Source organism: Lepisma saccharinum, chromosome 3 (genome assembly GCF_977018435.1).
Source record: "Lepisma saccharinum chromosome 3, izLepSacc3.1, whole genome shotgun sequence".
Lineage (NCBI taxonomy): Eukaryota > Metazoa > Arthropoda > Insecta > Zygentoma > Lepismatidae > Lepisma > Lepisma saccharinum.
Window position 1 is genome coordinate 138,001,434 of NC_139231.1, and position 27,729 is coordinate 138,029,162.

The following is a 27,729-nucleotide window of genomic DNA, read 5'->3' on the forward strand; positions in this document are numbered from 1 at the left end:
GGTCTGGCTAGGAATTTGTCAGAGTTCTCAAACGATGTTCACTGGTGTCTGTATCGGGAAAAGATTTACGTGTGTTAATTAAATGTGTTAAATTTACTTGAATGTAGAGTACTATGGCAAATCGCACGGTAAAAGATGCTAAATCGATCCGTGGAACGAATCCACAATATCTAGTTGAAAAGATTATTAGATCTCGGATATATGACAGCAGATACTGGAAGGAAGAATGCTTTGCACTAACAGGTAGAAATGTTTTGGATTTATTAAGAAGTATATTTTGTAATATTTTTGCCCATTGGAAGCAATATTACTACAGCTACCATTTTGGAGGATGTATAAGGTATTCCATTTGGACGAAATCAGTCAGACAACTTATAATTTGGCATTATTCATGCCAAAAACATCCAGAGAAATAATGGAAAAAAACAACTGTGATAATAAACAGCTTGTATAAAAATGGGATCTCCCCCCCCCCCCCGGTAGCCTGATTGTTGGATGCACTAAAGTATATGCCTCCTCAGGGCATGCAACCCTGAAAACTCAGCACATAGCAATAGCATTGGTACCAGTAGTATAAGCCGGAGACACCTTAAACTCGTTTGTTTTCAAATAAAAATCATTGCTACTTACCTCATATGCATAGCGGAAGATTTTTCAATCTGGGAATCACATTTTTCCCATGAAAATAGCGTTATTTTTAACATTATAATCATTTATTGGTCGTTGCTAATTCGGCGCGCAAATTTTGACTCACGTTGTCTATCGTCAGCTGATATGTAGTATCGTCAGCTGATGTGCAGTGTTTCCAAACTTATGAACCGATAAATGCCGCACAAACTATTCACAAAAGGTTTTTAAGCGAAAATTGAGGCTAGACTCTACTTTACGTCCTTATCTGCATGGTGATTGCTTCTTTGCGTTCGCGGAGCGCGATCGTCGTGCGGCACCCGGCATCTCTTCGGGTAAGTACCTTTTTCTTTTTACACTTTCTGTTCACGATAGCCCCACTATCCATTCACGGGGTCGAGGTATGCCTACGAGGTTTGGTTAGGCTTGTTAGGTTAGGTTCCATTAGCACTCATTTCACCCCTAAATATGTGCTTCATCATCTAAAAAATTCCTCAGTACGTTCAATTGCGCATATCCGGACAACATCGGTTTTTCTCGATTTACTCCTTCAGGAAATTTTTGCTCGCTTTGGGATTTACGTTGTTGAATTCCTTATAAAATAAGCTTTCCAACGATATATGACACGTATTCCTTAGGAAAAGGACGTAAACTAGAGTCTTACCTTACATTGGGAAAAAAAAAAAACCGCTCACACGTCATCTTGTCAAACTTCCGCGTGGTTGCTACACTGTGAGGGGGTTACATGACGGAACGCACGGAACATTTGATTCACGTAGTCGACGGTAATGGCGGCACGAGCTATCGTACAACGGAGATGCATTATTGACGAAAAATACCTTATGTACAGGCAAAATACGTTGCACGATTCTAAAAAAACAATTTCCCCAGCTTCAGAAAGTCCCTAAGAACGCAATTCCGTAAGTACTTTCTCGTCTTTTCTCCTGTAAATTTTAAGAAATCCGTCTCCGGCTTATACTACTGTTACCATAGCATTAAGTATTACACCATCCAGGAAGTGTAGAATCAAACTGTTAAACAAATATTTTAGAACTGATCATGTTAACAGAAAGGTTAAATAGTTTTTGATTCAGTCCACTATACCTGTCTCAGCTATCTCTGGAGTAAGGTCATGCATAGCATCAGAGAAGGGGAGGAAATCGAGTGGTCAGGGTAGTAGAAAAGTGCACACTGTTGCAAATGCTGGTAACTGCAGTCGCTTACCTCTTCTCCACGCAATCTAGTTCCCTCTCATGTGTTCATTGGTTGAGCAGTCATACGTCACTACTTGCGTAGAGACTGGTTTTCGTTTGCTTGCTCCAGAGATGGTTGAGACAGGGTATAAAGCAATACAAATTGAACGTTACGATATATTACTACCATGGGGGAAATGTATTTCATTTTTAAACATAACCTGAAAAAGAAAACAGTTTTGCATGGGTTTTTTCAAGTTTTACTTTTAAAAAAACACCCAGGTTGGGTTTTTTCGAAAAAAACCAGGCAAAATTCCAATTCTGGAAAATCGGTAACATTGTAATCAATCACATGGAACTGAAACATATGGTTTAATGGGCAAATGCCAATTGCTATTATTTTTAGGGAGAAAGAGAGCCATTAAACTATAATTCCCTAACTCATTGACAGTAATTGTTCACATAACTCATTAACATTGCAACAGGTTTTAAAAGAAATTAAGATAAATATGGTCTACAAGACAAACTTGAAGTAAAAATAAATCCACATGTCTAATTCATGAGTTTCTTTTTGGAACATCATGTACTGTTAGAATTGTATTAGATGTAATGATTACTACTTTCGTATAGGTGAAACACCTAGAAATCATTTATTTCACACTTCTTTACATTGCTAACATACTATTCTGCATTGCGGAAGATTTCTTTAGGTGTAATAATGAATTTGTAACAAAAATAATGTCTGTTTCTTACATTTCCGAGTACTTACTGTTCTTCGTTATTTTGATTCTGTAACACAATATGGTGATAGCGTACTGGTTCATCGCACGTTGTGCCAGTGTTTTGTCGATTTGGAGTGTGCATGCAGTGTTGCAACCTTGTTCACCGAAAAATACCTACTTTTGTGCCTGGATTTGAAATTATGCTAATACCTCGCAAACCATTGACTTTAGCCCCACAAACCATTGACGTTAGCCCCACAAACCATTTCCCGTAAGGTTAGGTTAGGCAAGCATAGTTTAAAAAATTTGGTACTTGTTTACTATCCTTCGGACACATTTATTTATTTTTACAGAAGAAACTACTTACCGTAATAAGTTCCTGTAGCATTGTCGAACATCGGGAAGGTGTTTTGTGTGATGTGGGAATGTTTCATAGCTGAAATTCTTGTTGTTCGTTGAAAATTAAATCTCTGACGGAGAATAGCTAGCCCCACGAACCATTGGCGCGTGGATAGGTTAGTTCTGTTAGGTTAGGAAACATAGTTAAAATTTGGTGTCGTGTTAGTATCAGGATCTAGAAATTGGAAATAATTGCGAACCATTGGCGCGTGGTTAGGTTAGTTCGTCTCAGGCAAGCAAAAAGGCCTATCAGAAAGACGTACTGGTAATGTGAAAAATTGCAATTAATTTCATCAAAACAAGGTTGATACACCTTCAGGAATGTTCCACGAAGGAAATACGTAAGTACGAATGTCAAAAATTGACGAAACGAAAAAATTAGAGGTGTCCGAAGGATAGTAAATTTTTACCGGTGTTTTCTGTCATGTGTGAATGTTTCATAGCGGAAATTATTATTTCTTTTAACTATGTTTGCCTAACCTAACCTTGTAATGTTTCTTGGGGATGGAACGAATTTTACCAAGAAACATTACGTAACGTTAGGTTAGGCAAACATAGTTAAAATTCGTTCCATCCCCAAGAAACATTATGTAAGATTAGGTTAGGCAAACATAGTTAAAAAAAAATCAGCTATGATACATTCAGACATGACAGAAAACACCTTCCGTATGTTACACAATGCTACAGGAACTTATTACGGTAAGTAGTTTCTTGTGTAAAAATGAAGAAATCTGTTTGAACTATAGTAAATTAGTACCATAATCTGTTTGAACTATAGTAAATTAGTACCGTCATGTAATACATGGAACATTGTGCTCACATGCAGAAAGCAAATGGCAGCATCAGCAGTAACGTGTCAGAAAGATATTTTTGCAGATAAACACATGATTTTGCATTAAAATGGATCAGAACTACATTCCCGAAAGTGTTAACGATATAATGTATTACGTTCTTTTTGTTTAATTACAGCTGAATTACTGGTTGACAAAGCTATGGAAATCAGATACGTGGGAGGTGTGTATGGAGGAAACATAAAGCCTGCTCCTTTTCTGTGTCTTGTTCTTAAGATGTTGCAGATTCAACCAGAAAAGGATATCATCGTGGAGTTCATAAAAAATGAAGAATTTAAGTAAGTAACTGAAGAGCTTTTGGAGATAATACATGTTGCTATAAACTTTTTTCCAATGCAACATGATTAGACACAGTTTTATCTGTACCTTTGTTTAAACCATATGAAAGAGGTGGTACAGTCCAGCTTTAATCATGGAAGTCCGAAGGGACGTTAAACAAACAAAAGTTTATGACCATATGTATACCCTCCAACTGCATTAATTACAAGTTTTCTGCCATCCGAACAATGTATTTTTTGCACCTCTCAACTGTTTGCTTTTGCTATTGTAAAACACTTGAAATTCCTGTTTATTTAAAATTGTTGTCAACAATAGAGAATGAGGGTTCAAGCATTGGCTCCTGTTTGTTACAAACATTGAAAGAGAGTCCTAATACGAGCAGCCCATTGCTAACCCCACCCTCTCTACTAGTTGTCCACCCGACAGCAGAGCCAGAAGCAATGATTTTGTGGCCCTAGTACGGGATTCGCTTCTGGTTTCTCTTCAAGATGGGACTGTATTTTATGTAGCTCGTGCAGTGTCTTATATTATTAAAAAGGTAATTTTTTTTATGATTTTCAGTCCACATTTAACTCCATGTTTTGGTGAAAATAACTAAATATACGAGGGGCATTCCATATTGATTTACACTTTTGAAATTCCCACTATCCACGGTTCACTATTTGGTTTGTCATAACGGTCACTGATAGGTAATACATAGGTCTGCCTCCAGGTGTCAGCACCAAAGGAGGGGGGTTGTAATACATGTGAAGCACAGTGCATTTCGCCATCAGCTGTCAGCATGTACGAGGACAGCAGGGACAGCACTGGATGATGTGGTTTCTATGGAAGGAGGGTGTAACCACAGCAGAGATTCACAGGTGATTGGTAGCAGTTTGTGGAGAGCATGCATTGTTAAAAAAAAAAAAGTAGTGCACAACTTGATGGGTGGCTGGAAACAGATCGACACTCTGAATCCATCAGAGACAACAATGAGAGGACATTAGTTGCGATTTCTTGCAACACCACAACCAGGATCAGGCCTGAAGATGTTGCCACACTGCTGAAGCAAGTCTATAGAGCTGAAGGGAGACTACATTGAGAAGGTGGACATACCTACTGAGGTGTAACTATATACCTACTGAGGTGTAACTATTTTGTGTGAGTGCAAAAAAAATAAAGTGTAAGTCTATATGGAACGCCCCTCGTATATTTACATATTTAGCACATTTTTACTACATACTTATAAATCCATTCCCTGTTTATGATCATGTTGTCTACGTGTGTGTGTGTTTATGCCTGGGCTATTTTTATTTATCACATTTGCTGAAGAAACTGTATCTCCATCATAGATGGGAGCAACATTTATATTTCTCTGTTTGTAGGAGGTGCTCAGTGACTTCAGTAGGTAAAGTGGTTAAACAAAAAGCACATTATTGAATATTATCATTTGTTTCCTGGTGTCTGGAGGGTCATAGCTTCACTGAGTACAATGACAATGTGATATGCCATACAGTTTTTCAGAAATAAGTATGCTGTAGGGACAATAGAAATTAATCCTCGACAAAATAAAGGAATAATAGGTGCTGTCTTTAATACGTATAACAAATAAACATTTTATTTTGAGCATGTAAATTCAAGGATTCATGTGAAAAAATATACTGTGCAATCAGTATTCATCACATACAAAGAAAATAAACATTTATTGCAAAAGAACATAAATGCTCTCCCTTATTTAAAAAAAAAATATCATGGAAAAGTATAACACTTCAATTTTATATATTAGAGACAAAAGTTACAAAGTTCATGTTACAAAAATAAATCAAAATATCACACAGAGATTCACATGAAAACATAGCAATCATGTTGTATATAATACATTATCAATTTATCAGTCATCTAGTTGATCTCATCTCACTACCCAAAAATCAACTTCAACCATCTCTCCTACCCCCACCTCTTGTGAAGTTCCTGAACATGCTACTGGTGTAAAGACTCCAACAAAGGTCCACCTTATGGAATGAAAGAATTGGTACTCTTACAAGCAGTGAGTGAGTTACATAGCTTGTTATCTCATAATAATAAAGTACCTACCATCGTTTGTATAATTGTAAACTGACTTCTGATTGAAATTCATTTGTACAATGTTATTCTTATTTGCTTAAAGTTTGCTTTTGTTTCTGTTCATTTAGAAGGTGACATTAGATTACACCATTGTTGAAAGTGCATTTTGAATATAACATATAGTATCATGAAGATTAGGCACACACAGGAGATGTACTACGTAGAAATTTTCTTCAAAAAATGCAGGCTCGACCAAGACTTGAACCCGGGTCTCTGGCATACCGTGCCATTGCTCTAACCACTGAGCTACCGAGCCGACCTGGCATCGCCTGATTTTTCACTATCGCTGTTTTACCTGTGTGGAATCGACTCCGCCAGTGCTACCGCAACGGGATCTATTGCCTGGGAGGAACCACTGGCAGAGACTATTCCACACAGGTAAAAGACAGCGAAAAATCAAGCAACACGAGGCCGGCTCGGTAGCTCAGTGATAGAGCAATAGCATGGTATGCCAGAGAGCCGGGTTCGAGTCCTGGTCGAGCCTGCATTTTTCTTTCAAAATTCTATGTAATACAGTATCTTGTGTTGAATATCTTTGTTATATTTTTAAAAATTAATTATATGAAGAAATCACATGTAAAGTTCTGAATTTTGCCTTTTGAGACAGCTTTTAATTGAGCTCCCCCTTCCATATTTTCTCAGATGCTGCTGTGTAAAGTGATTATGTTTCATTTTTGGTAAGAGAACTCCATGTTTTCCCTGTTTTCTACAATTTCTTGAAGGCAGTATGTATGCACAAGGAATTGTGCAATATTATTCATAATTGTTAGGATTTACAAATATTCAAGTATACAACATGAAGTTTAAACATTTTAGAAAATAAAATTGTATTACAATAAATTTGAAGAGTTCTGTTTGATTTGCTGAAACAATGTGTTACAAAGCTCTTCCACCCCCACATGTATCATTTGATAAATCTGTAACAACACAAAGTGCAACTGCACATGTATTGATTGAGGACCTAAGCTAATGTCCTTGTCTGCGAGTGCTGATGTTCACTTCTGGTTTCCTGTCCACGTGGGCATCAGAGGCAATGAATGATGCAGCAGATGCTATAGTTGTACCTACAGAAATGGCATAATTTATGTGCAAATCTCACAGTGGTCTAGTGGATAGGGTGTCTGACTGCCACGTAGCAGACCCGGGGTGGGTGAACTAACTTTGGAATTTGACCGACCTTGTCCCTGCATAAAGTTGCTCTGGGACTCACCCAGCCTCAAATCAATTGGTACCTGGTGGGTAAAGGCAGTGCTGATCACATCGCCTCCAAAATGGCTGAGATCGAGAATGTGCGGGGGCTATCCCCACAATCCCTAAATGTGCCTTCTTGGCATGGGGAACTTCACCTTTACCTAAGTGCAAATCAAAGTTTACAAGAAAATTCCATTATTTCTACTGTAATGACACTAATTGCTGTTAACAACCCTGTGAATGTGCTCAAAAATTTTAATTAATTCATCACAACCTCCTCAGGTTGTCTTGTTTCTTGGTAACTCTCTATGTCCTACACGTTTTACTGGAACAGCATACAATAATCACACAATGTGGTGTGATGCAATATAAAAACTAGAAATTGAAAGTGGACTTAGGATTAACTGCTGGTATTTTTTCATGGTACTCAACAGGTATGTTCGTGCCCTTGGAGCTTTTTACATGAGATTAGTGGGGACTTCCTTAGATTGCTACAAGTACTTGGAACCACTGCTCAATGATTATCGAAAACTTAGGAGGCAGAATAGGCAAGGACGTGAGTATATTTCACAAGGGACTAAAATTGTGCACTTTATATTTACTCTCGTAGTTTTATGTTCTTATATAGTATTAAGATCTACATGCAGTAGCAAATTATCTATGTAAGTGCTTGGGCTGAATCCATTTTTTATGTTGAAAGGATTACAGTTTTGTGTGTTACCAATGAAATTGTGTATTGTTACTGAATATTAAAATCGAAAGATTGGGAACATATAATTAATTCCTCAGTAATGTACAGCTCAGATTTTTTCTCAGTGCATGTAACCAAGTTTTAAAAAATCTTAATTTTTTTTTATTTTTTTTTGAATTAGTAGAGGAAAGTAACCAAAGTCGGATCTCCAATTGGTTTGTCGATTATTTATTTCTTAATATGAAAGTTAAAAATGATTTTTCATTGTTAAAATACTCTAGTAAGTTGCCAAAGGGCTCCCTGTGTCAGAATCCATTTAAGGAAATACTGCGAAGAGCATTTTCAAATCTAGCAAAAAGTTGAAAAATGAATGTTTGAAAAAGTACTCCAAATTCGGACCCGCTACTAATATTTGTAAAATAAATATTGTAAATGGCAATTGAATGATAATTTAAAGTAGAAAATATAAAGCAAACTGAGCTTATGTAATATTATGATGATCTTTTTAAACAGTTATATTTGACAGTGGCGTAGCGTTATAGTACGCCCGTACGCCTGGCGTTCCCAGATTTAACATTACAAAAATGCATAAATTCTGTAAATATAAAGTAAAACGTGACTAATTTCATATATGTTGGGCGCCATTTATGACGAGCTGTCATAAGGCATTCTGGTAACTTGAGTTTCGTGTGTGTTTGCTGGGGTAAAGTAGCCCAACTCACGTCCTAAGATGATGAACTCTTCTAGTGTAGAGAATTCACGACAGGTGGAATGTCAATGCAGTATAAAAACTTTGTTGCTTTCGTAGTTATGCGAAGAGTCGCTAGATGGCTCTGGCTGGTGTACGTATTTAAATTGTAAATTCCTTTGTTTGATATCAGATTTGCTTGTGGTTTGCTTACGCACAGGGACATTTTGATGTTCCGGCCACTGCACGCATGGGCAATTTGCAGTAATGGCGGAAAATTGTAAAATTTACAGCGTTTTGGTCTAGGTGCCATCGTATAGTTAACAGCAAAAAGTTTATCTCAAAAAGTATTACAATAGGATTCTTAACGCATACGCATATTTGTTAACGTGTGGTTTCTTAATCAAGTAAATTGTTGATTTGGTAAAGACAAAAGTACCCTACCAAGAACAGTATATATTAATATATCCCCAAAACGAATTAATAAATAAACCCCCACAAAAGGATGAGGGAACGAGAACTAAAAGAAGAAGAAGAAGGAGGGTAAGAGGGAGGGATTCCGGCGGAATGGACGCTGAACAAACTGCATCGGAATGAATAAACGGTGACCAAAATCTGCAAATTTCGGTGTGGACACCTGAGTTTCACGATAATTTTACTTAGCCTTAGGGCTGGAAACGTTGAGCCAAGGTTTGGGATAAGCACGGATCATTGGGAAGGCGAGCTGGACTTGGAATGCTGAAACTAAACAAGGTGGAATGAGGAGCGGATTTTGCCTCGTGATATCACAAGGGAGGTAAGCTGCATATGTACTTTTAGTATTGCATGAGCTCATGTTTCGACGCTTGTTGGTAGATCTACCCGTCTGTTAATGTATTTCGAACAGGGGCGGCCGCTCATAAGGACGATACGGACGCCGCACTGCCGTGTGTAATTACAAGTGAACAAACATTACATTAACATTTATATATTAGCTTTTACATTGTCTGAATTGAAAATATTCCATTGCTTATAGATCGTTGGTTAGTCGGTTCTGTATTCCTTCTTCCGCGACAATTGCGAAGTTTGCACGCCACCGTGCGGGGGAATACGGAACTTCGAGAGAAATCTGGCGGGGCGCCGTCCTCCCACTTTACGAGACGTAGAGCATTCTCAGGCGCGGCTGCGAGGGGTATAAGGCGAGGAAACTGGCTGAATAACACGCGCTGGATCTGTGCCTGGGAGGACGGAGGGTTTGTCGTCCGAAACTCACCCCTTAGGCGAAACTGGCCTTCTCTCTGGAGAACGGTAAACAATGAAGAGTTGCCAGAAGCAACGAAGTTAACAGAAGATAGAAAATTACCAACAGTTGAAAAAAATCATTCTGTATTCCATAATCTTATTCTCTTATGACATAAGAGTAGAGAAATAAATAACGCAATTTCCAAGGAGGAAAGAAAATATCGGTAACTGAAAATGTACAGACTCTTGCTTGATTTTTGTTATTTACCATCGCTTTCTGCTACTTTTCGGTAATCACGACGATGAGGATGAACGATGATATAATGAAATTGATGGAAGAGCACTCACAAAGAACACACATACCCATGCCGGGATTCGAACCCAGGAGCCCTGGCTTTGTAATGCGGTATGCTAGCCACGGAAGTCTGCTATAGATTCTTGTTACACGCAAAATTATCGTATAAATGTGTTGTATTTTTTCTGAGTTTAGTGAAAAGTACATTTGGATTACAATGATGTGGAGTACATCATGTAGATTTAATTACATGTTTTGATTAGCACGTTTGAAAAAAATCCCGATAATGTGACAAAGTTCTCCAATTTATTTTCAAGGCGGATGTTAAATAAATTAGAAACTCGTCATCTAAACTCACCAAGAGCCGCTACAGGAACCTGTGAACTACAAATTTCTAAAAATTTGGCAAAATTGCCTGGCAACCCCGAAGCAATAAAACGACGGGATGGTTGGGAAGACTATAGTATTGACACTTGTTGTTTTTTGTTTTCCATGGAAAAGTGAAGCTTTTTTGGTAGTTGTGTTCTGTAGTTGTGTATTTGTCGCGATGAACAGTGTGGAGAAATTGTTGGTGTGAAGTTTTTCTACCAGAAGTCTGAAGTCTTGATGAAAAAATAAACATAAAAAAACCTAGGCCGAATTTGAATCTAGAACAAGTGTCAAAGAAGGGAGGTCGTGAGTTCATTCTCAAATTTCGCGTTGAAGGACAGAAGGATGAATTTCAGTTACAAGCATGACTGAAGATTTCTGGTAAGTTTGAAGTTTTTACTTTAGAGCTTCTGGTAACGCAGATATCACCTTTCCAGTGAGATATTTATTTTGGTGCCCTATTTCACATATCAATTAGTAATGTTGGACAGGAAACTTTTTCTGTGTAACTTTTTTACTAAGCTGCTCGTCAAGTCAACCTTGCAGCAGGTTTTCGCATATGTAGTTCCAAACGTGCGCGCAAGAACATAGTTCCACTGAGACGGGTTCTATTCCGACACAACTGCATACTTGCAAGAAAACAGTTATTTAATTTGTAATATACAGACAAAATAGTACATCCATTAGCAGGTATGGACTTAATTGGTTGCAATCACTGTGCAGACGAACTTAGAACCGTAGATTCGCCAACTGCAATGTGTAGTGCGTTGAAGAGACACTGAAACTTTAGAGCGAGTCGAGCGAGACTGAATGCGTTGCAGAACGCGTGGAATCGGCGATACCAGTGTTGCACATCCCACTCTTTTAACCCTATGTTTATTGTAGAGCGGCGAGAATGGCTGAATCTACTGTTCAGCGTGCGGTTTTACCCGAATGTTATTTTGGACTTCGTCCGAAGGGAAATTTTCTTCAAAGACAAGCAAGTTGTTTTGAATGCATAATCCTCCTTGCGGCAACAAGATCAAAGTAAAACAGGGCGTGAGGTGATTTTCCGTCAATGTGCGCACGAATTGTATCACGGGTGTTGAATGATTTGCTGTTTGAGTTTAGCAAGAGGAAACGATTGTTTGTTTTTTGACGACAAAAGAATCTGCGCGGTATTAAAAGATATCGCAGTGAGAAGAAACATGTTTATTATTTGGACGAGACGTCCTTCAACTCGGTGGGTGGGGGAAGGGGGAATAAAACATGGAAGGATACCAGCATGCAAAACCACGCCAGGGCTGAAGAAACCAACGATGAGGGGAAGGGGGAGGCTTATTGTTTCACCCACTGGCGGCAATGAAAGCTTTGTTGAAGGTGCATATTTACTGTTCCGCGCAAAGAAAGGGAAGGGTGATTATCCGCAAGAAATGGACAGACCAAGATTTGAATCCTGGTTTAGTGAAGTGATTCATAAATTGAAACCAGAGTAATAGCGACAGACAATGCACCTGATTGTATATATCACCAATAACAAATCATGCTGTTTTGGTGGTATAACTTGAATTGCGTGTGTCTTACAGGAACGGATGTATTGCGGACGAAGCAACCACGTTTTTCATAAATGTATTTCTTTCTAAACCAAAAAAAAAAAAAAAATTGTCATTAAATTCAAGAGGGCCTATCGTTGTTTACTTTTATCTTTGTTCATTTTTATTTTTGCGTGCTCGAAATATACACACACGCTCTCATGTTTCGAAGATATTTCGCATTTATATTAAGTAATGACACATTTATTAAATAATCTATGCGCAGAAAGTACTTTTAAAATTTTATGTTTCAGGAGACAAAGAGAAGCAAAAATACATTCCACTTGACATGCATGCGGGTTTTGATGTGTTGTGCGGTTGGCAATACTGTGGATTTTCTCAGTGTCTGCGATGTAAGCAGCTCGGCGGTTGAGGAAAGACTGGCACGGAAGATTCTGAGCTCAGTTCTCGCGCGGATTGATACATAAAACCTGCTGCAAGGTTGACTTGACGAGCAGCTTAGAACTTTTCACCATCAATGCACGTAAATATTCGTAATTGTGCTTATCAAGTTGTGTAAAAATTAATATCCTTTCTTCTGAATTTTCCCCTCTGTTAAACGACTAATTCTGTTAGAATTCTATTTCTTCTTCCATCTTCTTCGCATTACTGTAAAATAATTATTAATTTATTATAATATGTGCAAACGTGTAAAACATGATATTCGGTAAACACGAACGTATCAGTTTCTTATCACTTTGGCTGTTATACGAAATTCACCATTTAAACTCACATTACTAGTAGAGCAAATTTGTGTCGGCCCCCGTGGCTGAGTGGAGTCGACCTCCGTGGCGGAGTGGTTAGCAGAGCACGCTACAACGCCAGGGGTTCCAGGTTAGAGTCCCGGGTAAGGCATGGGTATTTGTGTTTGTCTAGATGATAAGAAACTGAGAAACTGTAACAATTGAAAAGTGTAAAGGAGAGAAAAAGTGTAAATGGTGGGGGATACCTCCGTGTAAGGGGTATTTCCTTTTTTTTAAAAAAAAAAAAAAAAAGTGGTTAGCACATCGCGCTACGACGCCCGCCGCCGGGGGTCTCGGGTTCGAATCCTGCCTGGGTATGGATGTTTGTGAGTACCCATTCATCAATTTCATCATATCACACATCCCCATCTTCGCAAATTAGCCAAATGTAGCACAAAAGGCAAAGTAAAATAAAGCAAATCAATAGAGCAAATTTGTGAGTTATCGCACCTCCACTTTGGTTCACCACGAGCCGCCACTGATTTCGAAGCATGCTAGCGTGTGGTCAGTGTGGTTCTTTGGATAACGAACAAATCATTATTTGCACCGCATGGATGAGCGCGATGTAAATGGACGCCATTGATGTCTGAAATTTGAATTCTTAACATCTTGAGCGAAACGTGTTTGACATTTGATAATATATAAAGTGGTAATTTGGCCATGATAAATATTGGTCGTTATATGTCACAGAATTGTTTGGTTTGATGTATATTTGATATTGTTAATTTCTCGTTGATCACATATACCATATGTATATATTTTCGCAGATATGTATTGCATGGTGTGCATTTGGTGTTGAAAAGTTCTTGAAGGTCACATGACCATATATGGTAATTTTCACGATCAACCTATTGACAGTTGATTCACATATCATAGTTCAATAAGGAGATAAACTCCTTGATACTAAAAACAGTATATGCTTCAGTAAGGTTGAAAAGTTCTGTTCAAGTACTCTCAAATCAGCTGACTGATAAGCATGAAACATGTGTAATTATTGAACTCAATAAATGGGTTCATTGTTCATATTTGCGCTCTTTAACATTTTCTTTCATCTGTATTTGGTTATTCGTGACAATGCTTAAATGTTTAATTCTTCCTTTTCAGAGGGGGAATTCCGCATGTGTTTGTAAATTGGGTTAGTGTCGTTATTATGGAAAGTGGATGTTGTTATTTGTAAATTAAGTATTTTCTATTTGGAATCATAAGGTATAGAAATTTCATTCCCAGTGATCTGCACGCGTCACCGGCGCTATCAGGCAAATTTTCTTAAAACAAATAAATTCGAACAAATGACATTTAGCACGTCTCAAGATTGTTGGAACTCAGTTGTTGAGTAGTTGCTGCCTAGTTTAAACCAAATAGTTTGAACACATTTTTGTTCAAACATACAAGTTTGAACGAATGTCATGTAGCTCGTCGCACTTCATGGCATTATAATAGCTATTTTTCGCGATCCGCTTGTAACGCTCCACTAACAACACTCGTTCTAGCATTTTTTTTCAATGCCTTTACTGGCCGTACACCAAGCAGGTTCGGCGTAAAGAACTCTATATTCCTTGCTGCCTTTCTTGAGGGAAAGCTTGGATCTGTACAGTACGGGCGTAAATGCTCTCTCATACGCCAGCGTACGGAGCAGAGGGCTACGCTACGTGATTGGTTCATGTGACCCTTCCTGCCTTCTGAAGCAGACGACGGCGGTAGAATTCCTACTCGGTTCTTCGCGCTCATGCCACTCGTGCTATGTGATGTTACAATACACAATATTGACTGACGTAACTTTACCAAACTCAAATATACCACTTCTTAATGACCACTTCATTGTATAATTTATCGCACGAAGGGCGATGTGCATTAAATACTAAAAGATCAACACAGTTTTTGTCAAATAAGTTGGTGAAGTCCTCGTGGTAGAAGTTCAGCCTGTGCCTGCTCTACCACTTAACCTGCAAAACTATTATTTTGTTATTATTATTATTATTATTATTATTTTGTTAGTATCTAACTGCTTAATATTGTGTCAATGGAAGTGTTTAGCATTCATTTGAAAACTCTTTATATCGAATGATCTCTGGACAAAATTATTTTAAAATGTTTATCAACATTCTCAAGATGTAATAAACAGGGGTCTGAATTACTAATCGGCACTGTTACGTCAGTTGAGTGTATGATAGTTGGATCATTGACCCACCTCCGTGTCAGAGTGTTTTGCACAGCGCGCCAAGACGACAGAGGCCCCTGATTCGAATCCCGGCGTGAGCACGGGTGTTCTTTGTGAGTCTCTCTTTTTCAATATCATCACTCATATTCGTATTCGCGATTAACCAAAAGTGGTAGAAAAGTGAAGTATAATCAACGAAATCAATCAGTAGTTGGATGGCCCACGACAATGACGTCTACTGTTGTGCAGAGGCGCTTGTGATTCAGGTAGGTTTTTAATGACTTGCGTCATGCAGAAAGGTATAAAAAAAAGGTATACAACACCAGAGTTCAAAACATTTGTTGCATAGTGAGGCATCTAATTTTCTAGCTAAAACATGCATGGACGATGTTTTATTAAAAACCCAGCTGACTTCAGGCAAATGAACAATGCCTGTGGAGACTAATACCATAAGTAAATTATTAAACAAGAAAGGGCCGACCCTTCCTTCGGACTTGGCGTTCCCACCCGAAATGCCTATGCTACGCCACTGATATTTGAGTACTTATACATAAATTTAAATTCATAGTAGAGTGGATAACCTCCAAAACAGTGTTTTGTAGCTGTTCTGCTCTAGCAGTCAGCGGACGAACAGACAGACCTTTCCCGTATCTCTTCAGGAACAAGGTGAGCCATTTTTCTCCATCCAAACTGTCTCTCAAAAGGATGGTCAATATTGTACCATTCCATTGATATGCCATGCATCTTAGATCTGAACTAGTTAGAATAAGACGTTCTCCCCATCTCTAAACAAAACTTAACAAATTCCTTCTTAACTTGTGTAAGTTCAGTCAGACAACCCTTTTTTGTCTGGGATTCTTCTTCACGATTCCACTATCTTTCACTGGATAAAATGTTGTTTTAGGGACAACAACAAATGTATTAGCAGCTTTCTTCCAGCCCATTTTCTTTGTTCTCATTGCATCTATCACTCTGGCCATCGAATCATGGGACCAGGACTTTTTTTTTTTTTTGCTTCTGCATTTTCCTGTCATTATTTGTATTATTACATATTAGTAAAAAGAAGTAAAAGCGCTCCCCTGTGCTTAGCACCATGCCATTAAGGCGTATAGGGGGTAACACCCTACACTTTCTTTATCCGGTCGTGAGTGGGGATGATGTGATCAGCATCACGCCCCTGACTGCCTTTACCCCCCAGGTACCCATGTCATTCGATGCTGGGTGGGCGCCGGGGCCGCTTCCAACGAGAGACGAATTCTTACAAATGTAGAAATCAAAATAAGATGAAATTACTGACAGCCGAAACATTTTTGCTTCATCGGGTAAAGAAAAATCCATCTACGCATCCATATGAAATGAAGCATGACAAGGCCACTGCCTCGTGGCATCATTCAGAATTGTTATCTTACACGTCGCTAGTGTGCCGTGCTTCCTTGAAAAGATAAGCTGGGGGTCTGACCTAGGAGGTGGGGTCCGGATTTGGTCACTTTCCTCTACAGTTAGAATTCCAAGTTGGTTGTGTATAGTTCTGTATCTGTAGTTATGTAATAGCAGAGCTCCAGATTCACTCATGTGTTAATGATAGATGTAGAAACTGCAGTGTGTGGTAAACAAAATTTAGTAATCAATTTTATACCCAATTTTTTTTAAAAAAACATACACGATTATACTTAATATGTAGTAATAAATCAGCAATGGGTATTCAGGTGAACATTAATATTAGCACCTATTGCCATTTATTATACTATAAAAAGTTTTTGATCATTGGAATGTAAATTTTTGTCTGCTTATATTTTGAGGGATTTCATAGGGGACTTAAAAAAAATATTTACGTGAAATTTTGAAATTTCGTATTTCTGCGTTGCACAATTTAATGGTAGAATCCTATTAATTTCGAAGACTCTCTGTCTTTATTCACTAAGGGTACGGCGTCTGAAGAGGAGATGGTACCGCGTCACTGCTTTGTTTGTTCCCAGGCAGCGGTAGTTGCAATTTCTCCCGTTCAGTGGTGCTGGCGTGTGTAACCAGGTTCGCGTCGTCTGCTGTGCTTTCTGCTTCCTGTTGTCAGGTGGTGCTGCCGGGTGGTGGTTGGGGGGCTGGGTCATGCTGCTCTGTGCGGTGCAGTTTCCGTTCCCTACGTGGCTGGAGAGGGGTCGAGTATGCGCACCACATCTTTTCTTTTTCAGGTCTGGGATCTTTTTGAGGACAGAGCACCAAGTGGGGGTGTGCCTGTCCATTGTCCAGGTTCAGTGCTGGTTTCTGTTACTTACAAAAGTTTATGATTATTATAACACCACTTTAACCCTGTCATAACAGCAATGACTCGGGGTAAGAGTATACGGTTTGAATGCACATTCAGGCATTTGATACATTCCACGTGGAATGCATCAAAACATTAGAGGGAAAATAAAATAAATAAATAAACACTTTCATTGATATTAGTAATAGTTAGTTTAAGACATTTGGCTAGGAGATATAAATTGCAATTAGGGGAGTATGTAGTTCTTAAAAATGTCTAAGGTATCTTCACAATGTGTACAGGAAGTCTAAAGATTTAGATTATGTCATGTTTTAGAATATTGTTCCAAGAGTACAGTGGTTGGTTGGTTGATTTTGGTGTTTCAAGTCCACTTTATGCACAGTAAGGCTAATCGGGACTGGACCTACAGTTTCAAGTGGGATCCGAACCACTATGTGCCTCCACCGGGTATCGAACCCGGGACCCTTTGATTACAGGGCAAGAGTACAGTGGAACCCCGATTTTACATTTTCCTGTATTATAAATTCTGTCAAATAAATACCAGGAATTGTTCATATAAATAGTCTGTGTAAAAGGTATAAACATTTTTTTTTCTTGTAAGTTGCTACCAATGTACCTAATTGTCACATAGAGTTTTGGCACGATCTATCGACAAGTTTGTTTACAGCTGTTGGTTAAATTAGTCAACCTCAAGAGTGCTCTGCGATTTCTAATATGGATAAAAGTATTGAACACAGAGTTTGCCTCAAATGTTGTGTTGCCAATAAAATTTCTTGTGCTGAATTTTTGAAAATGTTGGAGAAGGCCTATGGTGAGTCAACTTTATCGAAAACATGAGTGTATAAGTGGTACAAAGCATTCAAAGAAGGATGAAAAGTGGTTGAAGACTTGGTTCGTTCCAGTCGACCTTCGTCTTCCGACTGATGAAAACATCGACAAAGTGAAGGAAATGGTGATAGAAAGTAGTCATTCAAGTTTAAGGGAGATAGCTCAGGATCTGGACATGTCTCACAAATTTGTTTGCACCATTTTGGTTGATGTTTTGGGTATGAGACATGTTCCGGTACGGCTTGTTCTGAAGGAGCTAAATTTTCTTCAAAAATAGCACCGCAAACAGCTTGCTGAAGACATGCTTCAACGATCCAAGAACTCAATGAATGTCATCGATCGATCTGTATTCGCCAGTGTGACTTACTTTTTGTTCTCCAAACCCAAATTGCCACTTTGTGGAAGACGTTTTGAGTTCATTGAAGTCATAAAACAAAATTCTCAGAAGGAGCTGAACTCCATACCAGAAAGTGCCTATAAGAAGTGTTTCGACGACTGGATTATTCGTTGGCGTAAGTGTATCGCATCAAATGGGGTCTATTTTGAAGGTGACAAAATAAATTTGGACGATTAAACCAGTATTTTGAATTTTATTGAACAATTCCTGGTATTTTTTTGACAGAATGTACATTGAGTCTTGATTGTTACAACACATCAAAATGTTATAAAAATTTTCCTCGATTTTACATTTTAAGTTTTTTCAGCTTTGTCCCCTGAAAAACATCAAATTGAAGTTCAACTGTATAAATTAGAATTTTTATTAATTTTTCAGCATATGTCTTACATCCATATCTTCATCATTTGTGCCATCCTCCATACTTGTAAATAACCCATTGGTTATTCAGGTAATAGTGAAATCTGCAAAAGGGTTATTATTCATATTTTCACTCATGTAGTTTTAAATTGATATCTACTTATTTCTGTTGTATTGTGGTTTTTATGTTGTTAATATACATTCCTTTTCTTAGTTGACATTCTTTGTTTTACATATATAGATATACAAATATTTTCATAAAACATTTAAGATATTTCTATTTCTTTTCTTTTTCAGAGTTTGAATTAATTCACGTGGATGAGTTCATTGATGAACTTCTAAGAGAGGAAAGAGTGTATGATGTGATATTACCAAGAGTACAGGTAAATTTAATTTTTCTAAAGCAGCATTGTAATATAATTTAAGCAAAATATGATATGAAATGAAAGTAAGTGTAATTCTGAATTGTATGCATTTTTTTAGCTTAATGAAAACTCAAGTTTGAAAAGATGAAATTAAGGATTAACCTGCATGAAGTTTTAACTGATGACCTTAAAGTACCAGTATAAAATTTGCCAATATCAATTACTGGTATTTGACCAATCCAAATTCTAAATGTTCCCTGAGATAAATGAATGGTTCATCAACCGCCTTAATGGATGTAGTCAGGAGACTAAAGTGGATTTTGTGCCTTTGAAAAAGAAGCTGCATATTTTCGCAATTACTTTATAAAACCAGCTACAGTATGTAATATCTGTTTTGAGGGTGAGTCAGGAGTTTAGAACCACTCCAATATCCTTCATAAGCACTGAGCAATAATCTCATTACATATTAGGCCAATGGCTCGACCTCTATGTGCTATCATAACCCTCAAGCGTTGCCTCTTGGAAGCTGTCATCTTCAACTCAGCTATAGAATTTGATGAATGGATGTTGTGTGACCACTAAAATTCATGTCAATTGTTCAGCTAAATGCAATAATGAAAACTGGTTTAATTTAATCTTCATTCATTTTAAAGTTATGGTTCTTCAAATTATCCACAAATATATACAGGACTAAGCCTATAACCAGCCAAATATCCACAGGATGCTTACTGTCACATTAATTATATTGCTGTTATATACTTCGCATATTGTCATGCTTCTGTAGAAAATTTGTATTAATTTAAGTGTCTTACAGCCACTCAAGGGTAGCACTTTAATTAGTATCAAAATGTTGAATAATGTTTTGGTTTGTTTTGGTGTTTTAAGTCCACTTTGTACACAGTAAGGCTAATCGGGACTGGACCTACAGTTTATAGTGGGATCCAAACCACTATATGTACCTCCACCGGGTATCGAACCTGGGACCCATTGATTACAAAGCAACGACCCTACCACTGCCCCAGCGGGGAGGCCCTGTTGAATAATGCGTATGTATGTTAGTGTTCAGCACAGTTGCAGTTATTCACTAAGTTATGTAAATAAATAATATATATAAGTAATATTCAAACTGTGCAGTACGCCTCCCTAAGGAAGTGCCAAAGTTTCGAAAACTATTTCTTTTTTCTGAAAGTTCAAAATGAGTTAAAAATATAAATCTTTTCATCACCGCTATGAAAGCTTCAAGACTTACATTTTTTTTTCTTCTGTATCATTGCAACTCGCGTTGGTTGTACCCTCGGCATTGTCATCTCCTGTGTGTTTGAACTGAGACAGGAACTGCACTCGTATCGTGTAGAGGAAAACCACGTCAATGCTGAAAACTTTTCATAGTGCCTTTGTACAGAAATTGGCATACCTTTCTGGCATGTTCCACAAATTGAATGTTCTGATTCTGAATGTATTTCTACAAGATACAAGGGAATCCTGCACCTATCAGACAAGGTGTTCACCCTTGAAAAGGAAGTTGAGGCTTGGTAAGGTAAAGATTAAAGGTGAATGAATACATTGGGGATTGCTTTCATACATTGAACACATTGTTAGAAGAAACAGGGCTACAATTAAATGAAGATATCCAAATATTGGTGTATGTTTGTTTTTAACATATATATATATATATTATCCAGCTTTCCTTACAATTTTATCTTGTGATGATCGTATGGATGAAATGACACCAGCTTATAAATATTAAAAAAATGTATGCCACAATATATTTTCAGTACTTGTATGTGTACCAGCAGTAAGTAAACACTTCAAGAGATTTTGTGTCTGTCTTCCATGGTCGCATCACATGTATTTAGCTATTATTATTGATGGGAGGCGCAAGCAGATTTTGGGAGCATAGGGGATCCACGACAGCTAAAAGTTTGAAAACCCCTGATATATATATATAATTTTGAGTAGGACCACCTTTGGTACGCAGAACGACCTGCAGTTGATGTGGAATGGACAACAGCCTGTGAGGGACAGGGCCTACCTACTGGCCAAACTCCCACCTGCCAAGTTGGGAGATAATCCAACCAGTTATGGGGTGACGTGTGGTCAGCATGACGAACCCCAAATTGTTGTTGTAGGTTTCCGTGGCCAGTTTATGCCACTCGTTCATAGTCCCCCAATTTCCTCACGATGGTGGGTGGCCACCAGTCCCTAACACAGACTGATATATCAGGAGAAAAGTTGTTACGATTCCTCCAGGAGACTTGAACCTGCTCCCACCCTGTAACCGGAGCCCAAAGCATGATGCCTTAGACCGCATGGCCACGGTGTGGGACATTGTTATGTTAAGTGGAATCTAAATTATGTTTTTAAGGACACTGAACTTAAAAGATCTTATAGTGCAAAAAAAGTATGATCTAAGAACTTTTTGTAGTATTTTTCTTTATTTTTACCAGGAGAGTAAAATTTGTAATACAGGAAAAAGTGAAATCAGGGTGTTGGTGGTATAATTGATGAAATATTTATATTATATAATGGAGGACTCAGTTCCACCAGTCTGTTCATGTAAAGGATATATCTTGTACAGTTGGACCTTTACTGGGCATTATATAGATGAATTCTTTCAGAAACGCCATGTCCTTGAAGAGAACAATGAACTTGAAGCCAGAATATCTGCTCTGGAGGATGATCTTGACGAAGGCGTTGAATCCTCTGAAGAGGAGGATGAGGTGGTGAGAGCACCTGAGCCACCCTCGGGCGCTGAACTCCATGCAGTCAGAAGGGAGGAGAGAAACAGGAGAGGCTCCCCACCCTCTCCTCGTCATCGGAGGAGCCATTCCCGGGAGAGAGAGAGGGACAGAAGGTTGGTTATGGAAGAAAAATACTTATGCTCAATAATGTATGTACAGGAGATGGACAAAAATATGGAAACACCTGCAAAAATGCACATTACCTTTATTAATTTTGAGTAGGACCACCTTTGGTACGCAGAACGACCTGCAGTTGATGTGGAATGGACAAATACAGGTCGCGTATGGTTGTCAAAGGGATGTTGTACCATTCTTCCTCCAAAGCAGCTGCAAGTTGTTGTAGAGACGATGGTGGTGGGTAGCGGGCACGCACCTTGGTCTCCAAAACCGACCACAGGGACTCAAAAATATTGAGGTCTGGTGATTGTGGAGTTCATGATAGATGTGACACTTCATCTTCATGCTCATCAAACCAGTCCTGGGCGATGTGAGCTGTATGAACAGGGACTCTGTCATCTTGAAACACGGCATCACCATCTGGGAACAAAGTTTGCACCATGGGATGCAGCTGGTCACTCAAAATGGTTACGTAGTCCCTGGCAGTGACATGTCCATGCAGGGTGATGATGGGTCTGGCAAAATACCAGGAGACAGCTGCCCAAATCATCACTGAACCACCACCATGCTTCACTCTCGGTAACAGACAGTCTTGTGCTGGCATTCTCCACACGTACACTCGGCCAGTAGTTGGAAATAATGTAAAGGATGACTCATCCGACCAGATTACAGTCTTCCACTGCTCCATTGTCCAGTTTTTATAGGCGTTGCACCACTGTCTCCATCTAGCAGCATGGCCAACAGTCACGAGTGGTTTGGTAATTGCAGATCTGCCATGAATACCCTGCTTGTGGAGTTCTCTTCTGACTGTTTTGATGCTAACAGGATTTGTAACCACTGTATTCAGCTCAGCAGTGACTTTTGCAGCCGTGGTGATCTTCTGCTGGGTCACAATCCTACCCAATATGCATGTCTCTGTCACACAACACACACTTGCGTCCACGCTGGTGCTTCACTGATGCGGTTTTTCCGGACGTCTCGTAGGCAGTCATGATCTTCGAGACTGTGCCTCTTGATACACCAAACATTTCCACTACTTTCGTCACGGAAGCTCCCACCATACGCGCATCCACAATTTGCCCTCTTTGAAACTCTTGTCAGCTCAGACATGATTCACGATAACCTGCACGGACCGGTCGCTGAACCGTAACTGGACCATCTGTCAGGTTGGCCAGGGTGTATACCTCGCAGGAAGTGCCAGTGACCACAGCGCCACCTACCATTCAGATGCAAATCATGTTTGAAATGGCTACCTGTTTTATACCAGGTGTTTCCATATTTTTCTCCATCCCCTGTATCTTACATTCATGTGGCATTTTTAATGTTTGAGCACCAGCATATCAACTACCGTATTTGCCAGCGTATTACACACACTTCTTCCTTTAAATATAGGTCTGAAAAAAAAACAGGGTGCATCTTTTATGCTGATACTCAGGTTAGACCATCAGGAAGAAGGAAGAGGCCTAGCATTTCACAAGTTTGTGAATGGGTCAAAGCTTCGTGGAATGCTGTGAAAACTAAGACAGTGGTTAAGTCAAGTCATTTAAGAATTGTGGCATTAGAAATGCACTGGAGGTTCAGAGGACAATTTTTTGTATGAGGACTCCGATCCTGATTTGGAAGAAGATTCAAGTGACTCCTCATTTAGCTCTGGAGATGAATGTCTGGGTTTTGACGAAGAAGATTAAAATGTATTCTTTCCTAGTAAGATTAAAAAAAGGTAAAGTGTTCCCCTGTGCTTAGCACCACGCCATGAAGGCGTATAGGGGGTGTGGGGGTAACGCCCCACACTTTCTTGATCCGGTCGTGAGTGGGGATGATGTGATCAGCATCACGCCCCTGACTGCCTTTACCCCCCAGGGTTTCCCCGAGGTACCCATGTCATTCGATGCTGGGTGGGCACCCGGGCCGCTTCCAATGTTAGAAGTTCCTGGTTTTGAAATGGCCAGGGATCGAACCCGGGACCTTTAGTATGGTAGTCAGATGCGTTACCGACTGAGCCATTGCGGCCATAAGAACTTCGTACATACAAGAATGTAATCCTTAAGAAGCAAAGTGAACAAATCTTAACTACAACTTAATACAATTTTAGATTTACAAATATTCAATTTTATAAAATCCCAGTACAGGTATATAACAAAGTAAATTCACGGCACTGTAAGAAATAGCAAAAATTCTTGACCACAACAAGCATAATTTCTTGACTTTCTTGACCTACCTGTTGATTTCTTGACTTTTTTGACATTCTTGACTGATACCCTGTTTAGCGTCACTTTTGGCTAATTGCAGCGATGCATATGAGTGATGATATGATGAAAATGATGATGCGATACTCACAAAGAACATCCATGTCCTGGCAGGGCTTCGAATCCGGGAATACTGGTGTCATAGTACACATGCTGACTACTCTGCCATCAGTTTTTTTACAGAATGAATCTCAGTTGAGAAGCGAAGCTTAATGTTCATATCATGAAGTGAGACAAATTGGCAGTGTGCTGTTTATGAAGGGTAAGATACAAAAGCCCCACAACAAGGTATATTGGATACATTAGTTAGAATGATTTGTTTGATAGATTGTCTGAGTAAAATTTTAAACATCTGAAACTTCAACCTTTCCTATTCAGATTTACATACAGTATAGCACAGAACACAAGCTGTAAGCTAGCTCACTATGACTTTTTTAGTAGGCAAAGGTATATTTTACTGTTTATTAATATATCCGATATTCTTTTTTTAGAAAATCCAAGTCAAAGGTGGGGGGAGGTGTTATCTGAATTCAATGTGTGTTTTACAAATGAAATTTTCAGATAAAAAAAAAGACACAAAATAACTGGTAGTTTGTGAGAAAGGAAGAAATTAAATTTATAAATGGAACATCATGTTTGAAGTAAAACTAACAACTAAAATATATTTCTTGTCAATTTTTCTTGACATTTGAGATGAGAGTAAACATAGAATCAGCAGGAAATTATATTTTAGAATAATATTTATGAGGAAAATTGGAATAGCCACAGAATATGAGGAATTTATAGATTGGAATTTAAGGTGATATCACAATCAAGGATAGTAGCCACCGGGTACTAGAATTGGATCGATATTAGCCCAGCTGTAGTATATATGACAGTCAAAATGATTTAGTTGAAGATGGGGGTGGATATTACAATTATGAAGTTGTGCATTTTGTCATTATTGGGAAATTGAATTAAGATCTTGCGCAATGTAGAACATTTACGTAGTTGCATGACACTTTGACATCTAATGCGAGATTGCTATTTACACTGATGTTTCGGAGTCATACATGCCACCTATATTTGCTATGTGACCATGTATAACACTTATGGGGATACGTGCCTTGTCTTCACTTGTACAGTAGTACAGTTCATGGACTACAGTGTGTGCTGAAACTTACTTTTGGTTTGTGAAACTGCAAATTCTGTTTCAGGCATAGGAGTCGAGAGAGGGAGGAAAGACCTGCAAGGGAAAAGAAGAGGCGACGTAGCCGAAGTGCTGACAGAAGGCATCGTTCAAGGTCCAGATCAAAATCACCTGAAGGTATTGTGAATAATTGTTTTGCTATCCTGTTTGCCACGGTCAAGTCAAAACCGTTGCCACATCTTTTCCCCTCTTCTCGTCTCTCAATAGCCATCCTTCATCTGGGTATGGTGAATACATCCTGCAGTGGCATGTGTATGAGGGAGGGATGAAGTCATGAAGATTAAGAAAGAAAAGGGTGGGACTGAATCTTTCATGGCCCTTGAAGAACACTCAAGGGAAGAATGTCCACCTTCGCCAACCTTCTCTGTCTTGTTTAGTGAGAGATGAGTTGTAAGACGCTTGGTAACTGAACTTGCCTTCCTTTGTCTGACCCCAGGATTTATGGCTCTGGTTTTCCATCCGATGGGATAAACAGGGTATTTAAAAGAAGTGGAGGACTATAAGTGTATACTATGTTGATTTCTGTCGTGTAGTTTGCATACATGAGACTCATTTCCAGAATCATTAAGAAGTAGGGTGATAATTTTTCTGGTGGATTGCACTTAAAATAAGTCATTTTGTGGGTAAGTGTGAAAGTAAGATCACATAAGCAGAATGAATCTGTAACTCTGCTGCAATAAGACCAATATAGTATGTGACCCATGGTAACCTCTCCATTTTCAAATTGCAATTAATGATATGAATTAAAATAGCGTTCCCACTGAAATAGATATACAGAAAAATCAGGGAACTTTGTTATGGAATGCCATCACTCTGCCTCCTTTGAAAGCCCTAGTCATTCTATCCAAAATAGAACTAACTTCAACTCTATGAACATCTCTCTCTTTATGATTTTTTAAAAACATTTCTGTGCATTTGAAAAGTGTGGAGTTTCAAATTTTTAATCAATAAAAAGATTAAATGTCTTTTTGACAAACTTCCAATACTCGTATAAGATTGAAATTTGAGTGTCCCATATTGTAGTATGTATATAAATTAAGAAATAGAACACAGAATTGAAATAATTGTTATCTCTGGTTTTTGAGCAATGTATTAAATGCTGCCACATGGCACTGAGATGAGGGTAATCCCAGCTATCCGTTAAAGTTGAGTTAAGTTGGATAAAAGACCATTTAAGTAAATTATAACACATTTCTTTTCTTTCAGCAGGTGGACGATACAGGCACAGAGAAGAAGACCATTACAGGTCTCATCATGGAGACAAGCACAAGGACCGGGATAGAGAGTGGGAGCGTGAGAGAGACAGAGATAGGGACCGAGATCGTGACCGTGACAAGGACCGTGAAAGGAACCGTGACAAAGACCGAGATAGGGAAAGGCGTCATCGTGAAAAGAAGGAAAGCAGAAGACACGAGCCGATGTCCAGGGATGAACTAGAAATTGCAGAAGCCAATGCACTGAGAGCAAGGCTTGGTCTTCCTCCTCTGAGACCTTAAGAAAGAACGGCAGTTTAGTTGTCAAGGTTTTCTAAAGTCAACATCTTCTAAACATGATTAGTGTTATAATTCCTAGAATGGAACTGCAGAAGTGATGAGCAAGCTGTTTTTAAGAAGACCATCATGGTATCTGTGTGTGTATTTATTTTTCTTACAAATAAATGTGTTCAGAAGAAGGTCAAAGAAAACCAATCATGTCATGCAAGAATGTAGAGGAAAGTTGATATTTTGTACAAGATCTTAATGAAAAATCTTGTATATACAAATTACAGCAGAATTTAATACATTTAATGTAAAATTATATCTTTCTTCACATTCAGTAGGATTCCATATATATAATTTTAATTACTTTTAGATATTTATGCAGAAACTGCATAAATGATGACCAACTAATATCTAAACATAAACCCGAACACATTTATAATAATTAACATAAACTACTGCAAGAAATTAAGCCTGAAGGTTTATGGCTGCAGCAACACAAGCCTTCCACCTGTCCCTATCCTGGGCAAGATCAATCCAATCTTTTCCATCCTTGCCGATTTCTTTTATGTCCATCTCAACGTTATCTTCGTCTTGGCCTTCTACAGGTCTCTTACCATCAGGTTTCCCAACAATAATACTGTAAACTC

General features: G+C 38.6%; 1 protein-coding gene across 2 annotated transcripts; it reads left to right on the forward strand.

Annotated features, from left to right (window-relative positions):
* Nucleotides 1-27,398, forward strand: Prp38 (pre-mRNA processing factor 38). 2 transcript variants are annotated; one of them, XM_083120200.1, is made up of 7 exons: nucleotides 1-243; nucleotides 3,911-4,070; nucleotides 7,800-7,921; nucleotides 19,241-19,326; nucleotides 21,927-22,162; nucleotides 25,609-25,718; nucleotides 26,811-27,398. In XM_083120200.1, the coding sequence occupies exons 1-7, from the start codon at nucleotides 114-116 to the stop codon at nucleotides 27,095-27,097; spliced, it is 1,131 nt and encodes a 376-aa protein (XP_082976326.1). In that variant the 5' UTR covers nucleotides 1-113; the 3' UTR covers nucleotides 27,098-27,398. The 2 variants fall into 2 exon arrangements, with proteins under 2 accessions (XP_082976326.1, XP_082976325.1); XM_083120199.1 differs by having other exon boundaries at nucleotides 3-243; nucleotides 26,808-27,398.
* Nucleotides 27,399-27,729: the final 331 nt, after the last annotated feature.

Excerpts from the sequence above, each read along its gene's own strand:
- Prp38 (XM_083120199.1), top strand. The coding sequence starts at position 114 with ATGGCAAATCGCACGGTAAAAGATGCTAAATCGATCCGTGGAACGAAT. Across the intron at positions 19,327-21,926 it reads TGATATTACCAAGAGTACAG|AAACGCCATGTCCTTGAAGA; the intron begins GTAAATTTAATT and ends GAATTCTTTCAG. Across the intron at positions 25,719-26,807 it reads CAGATCAAAATCACCTGAAG|CAGGTGGACGATACAGGCAC; the intron begins GTATTGTGAATA and ends CTTTTCTTTCAG.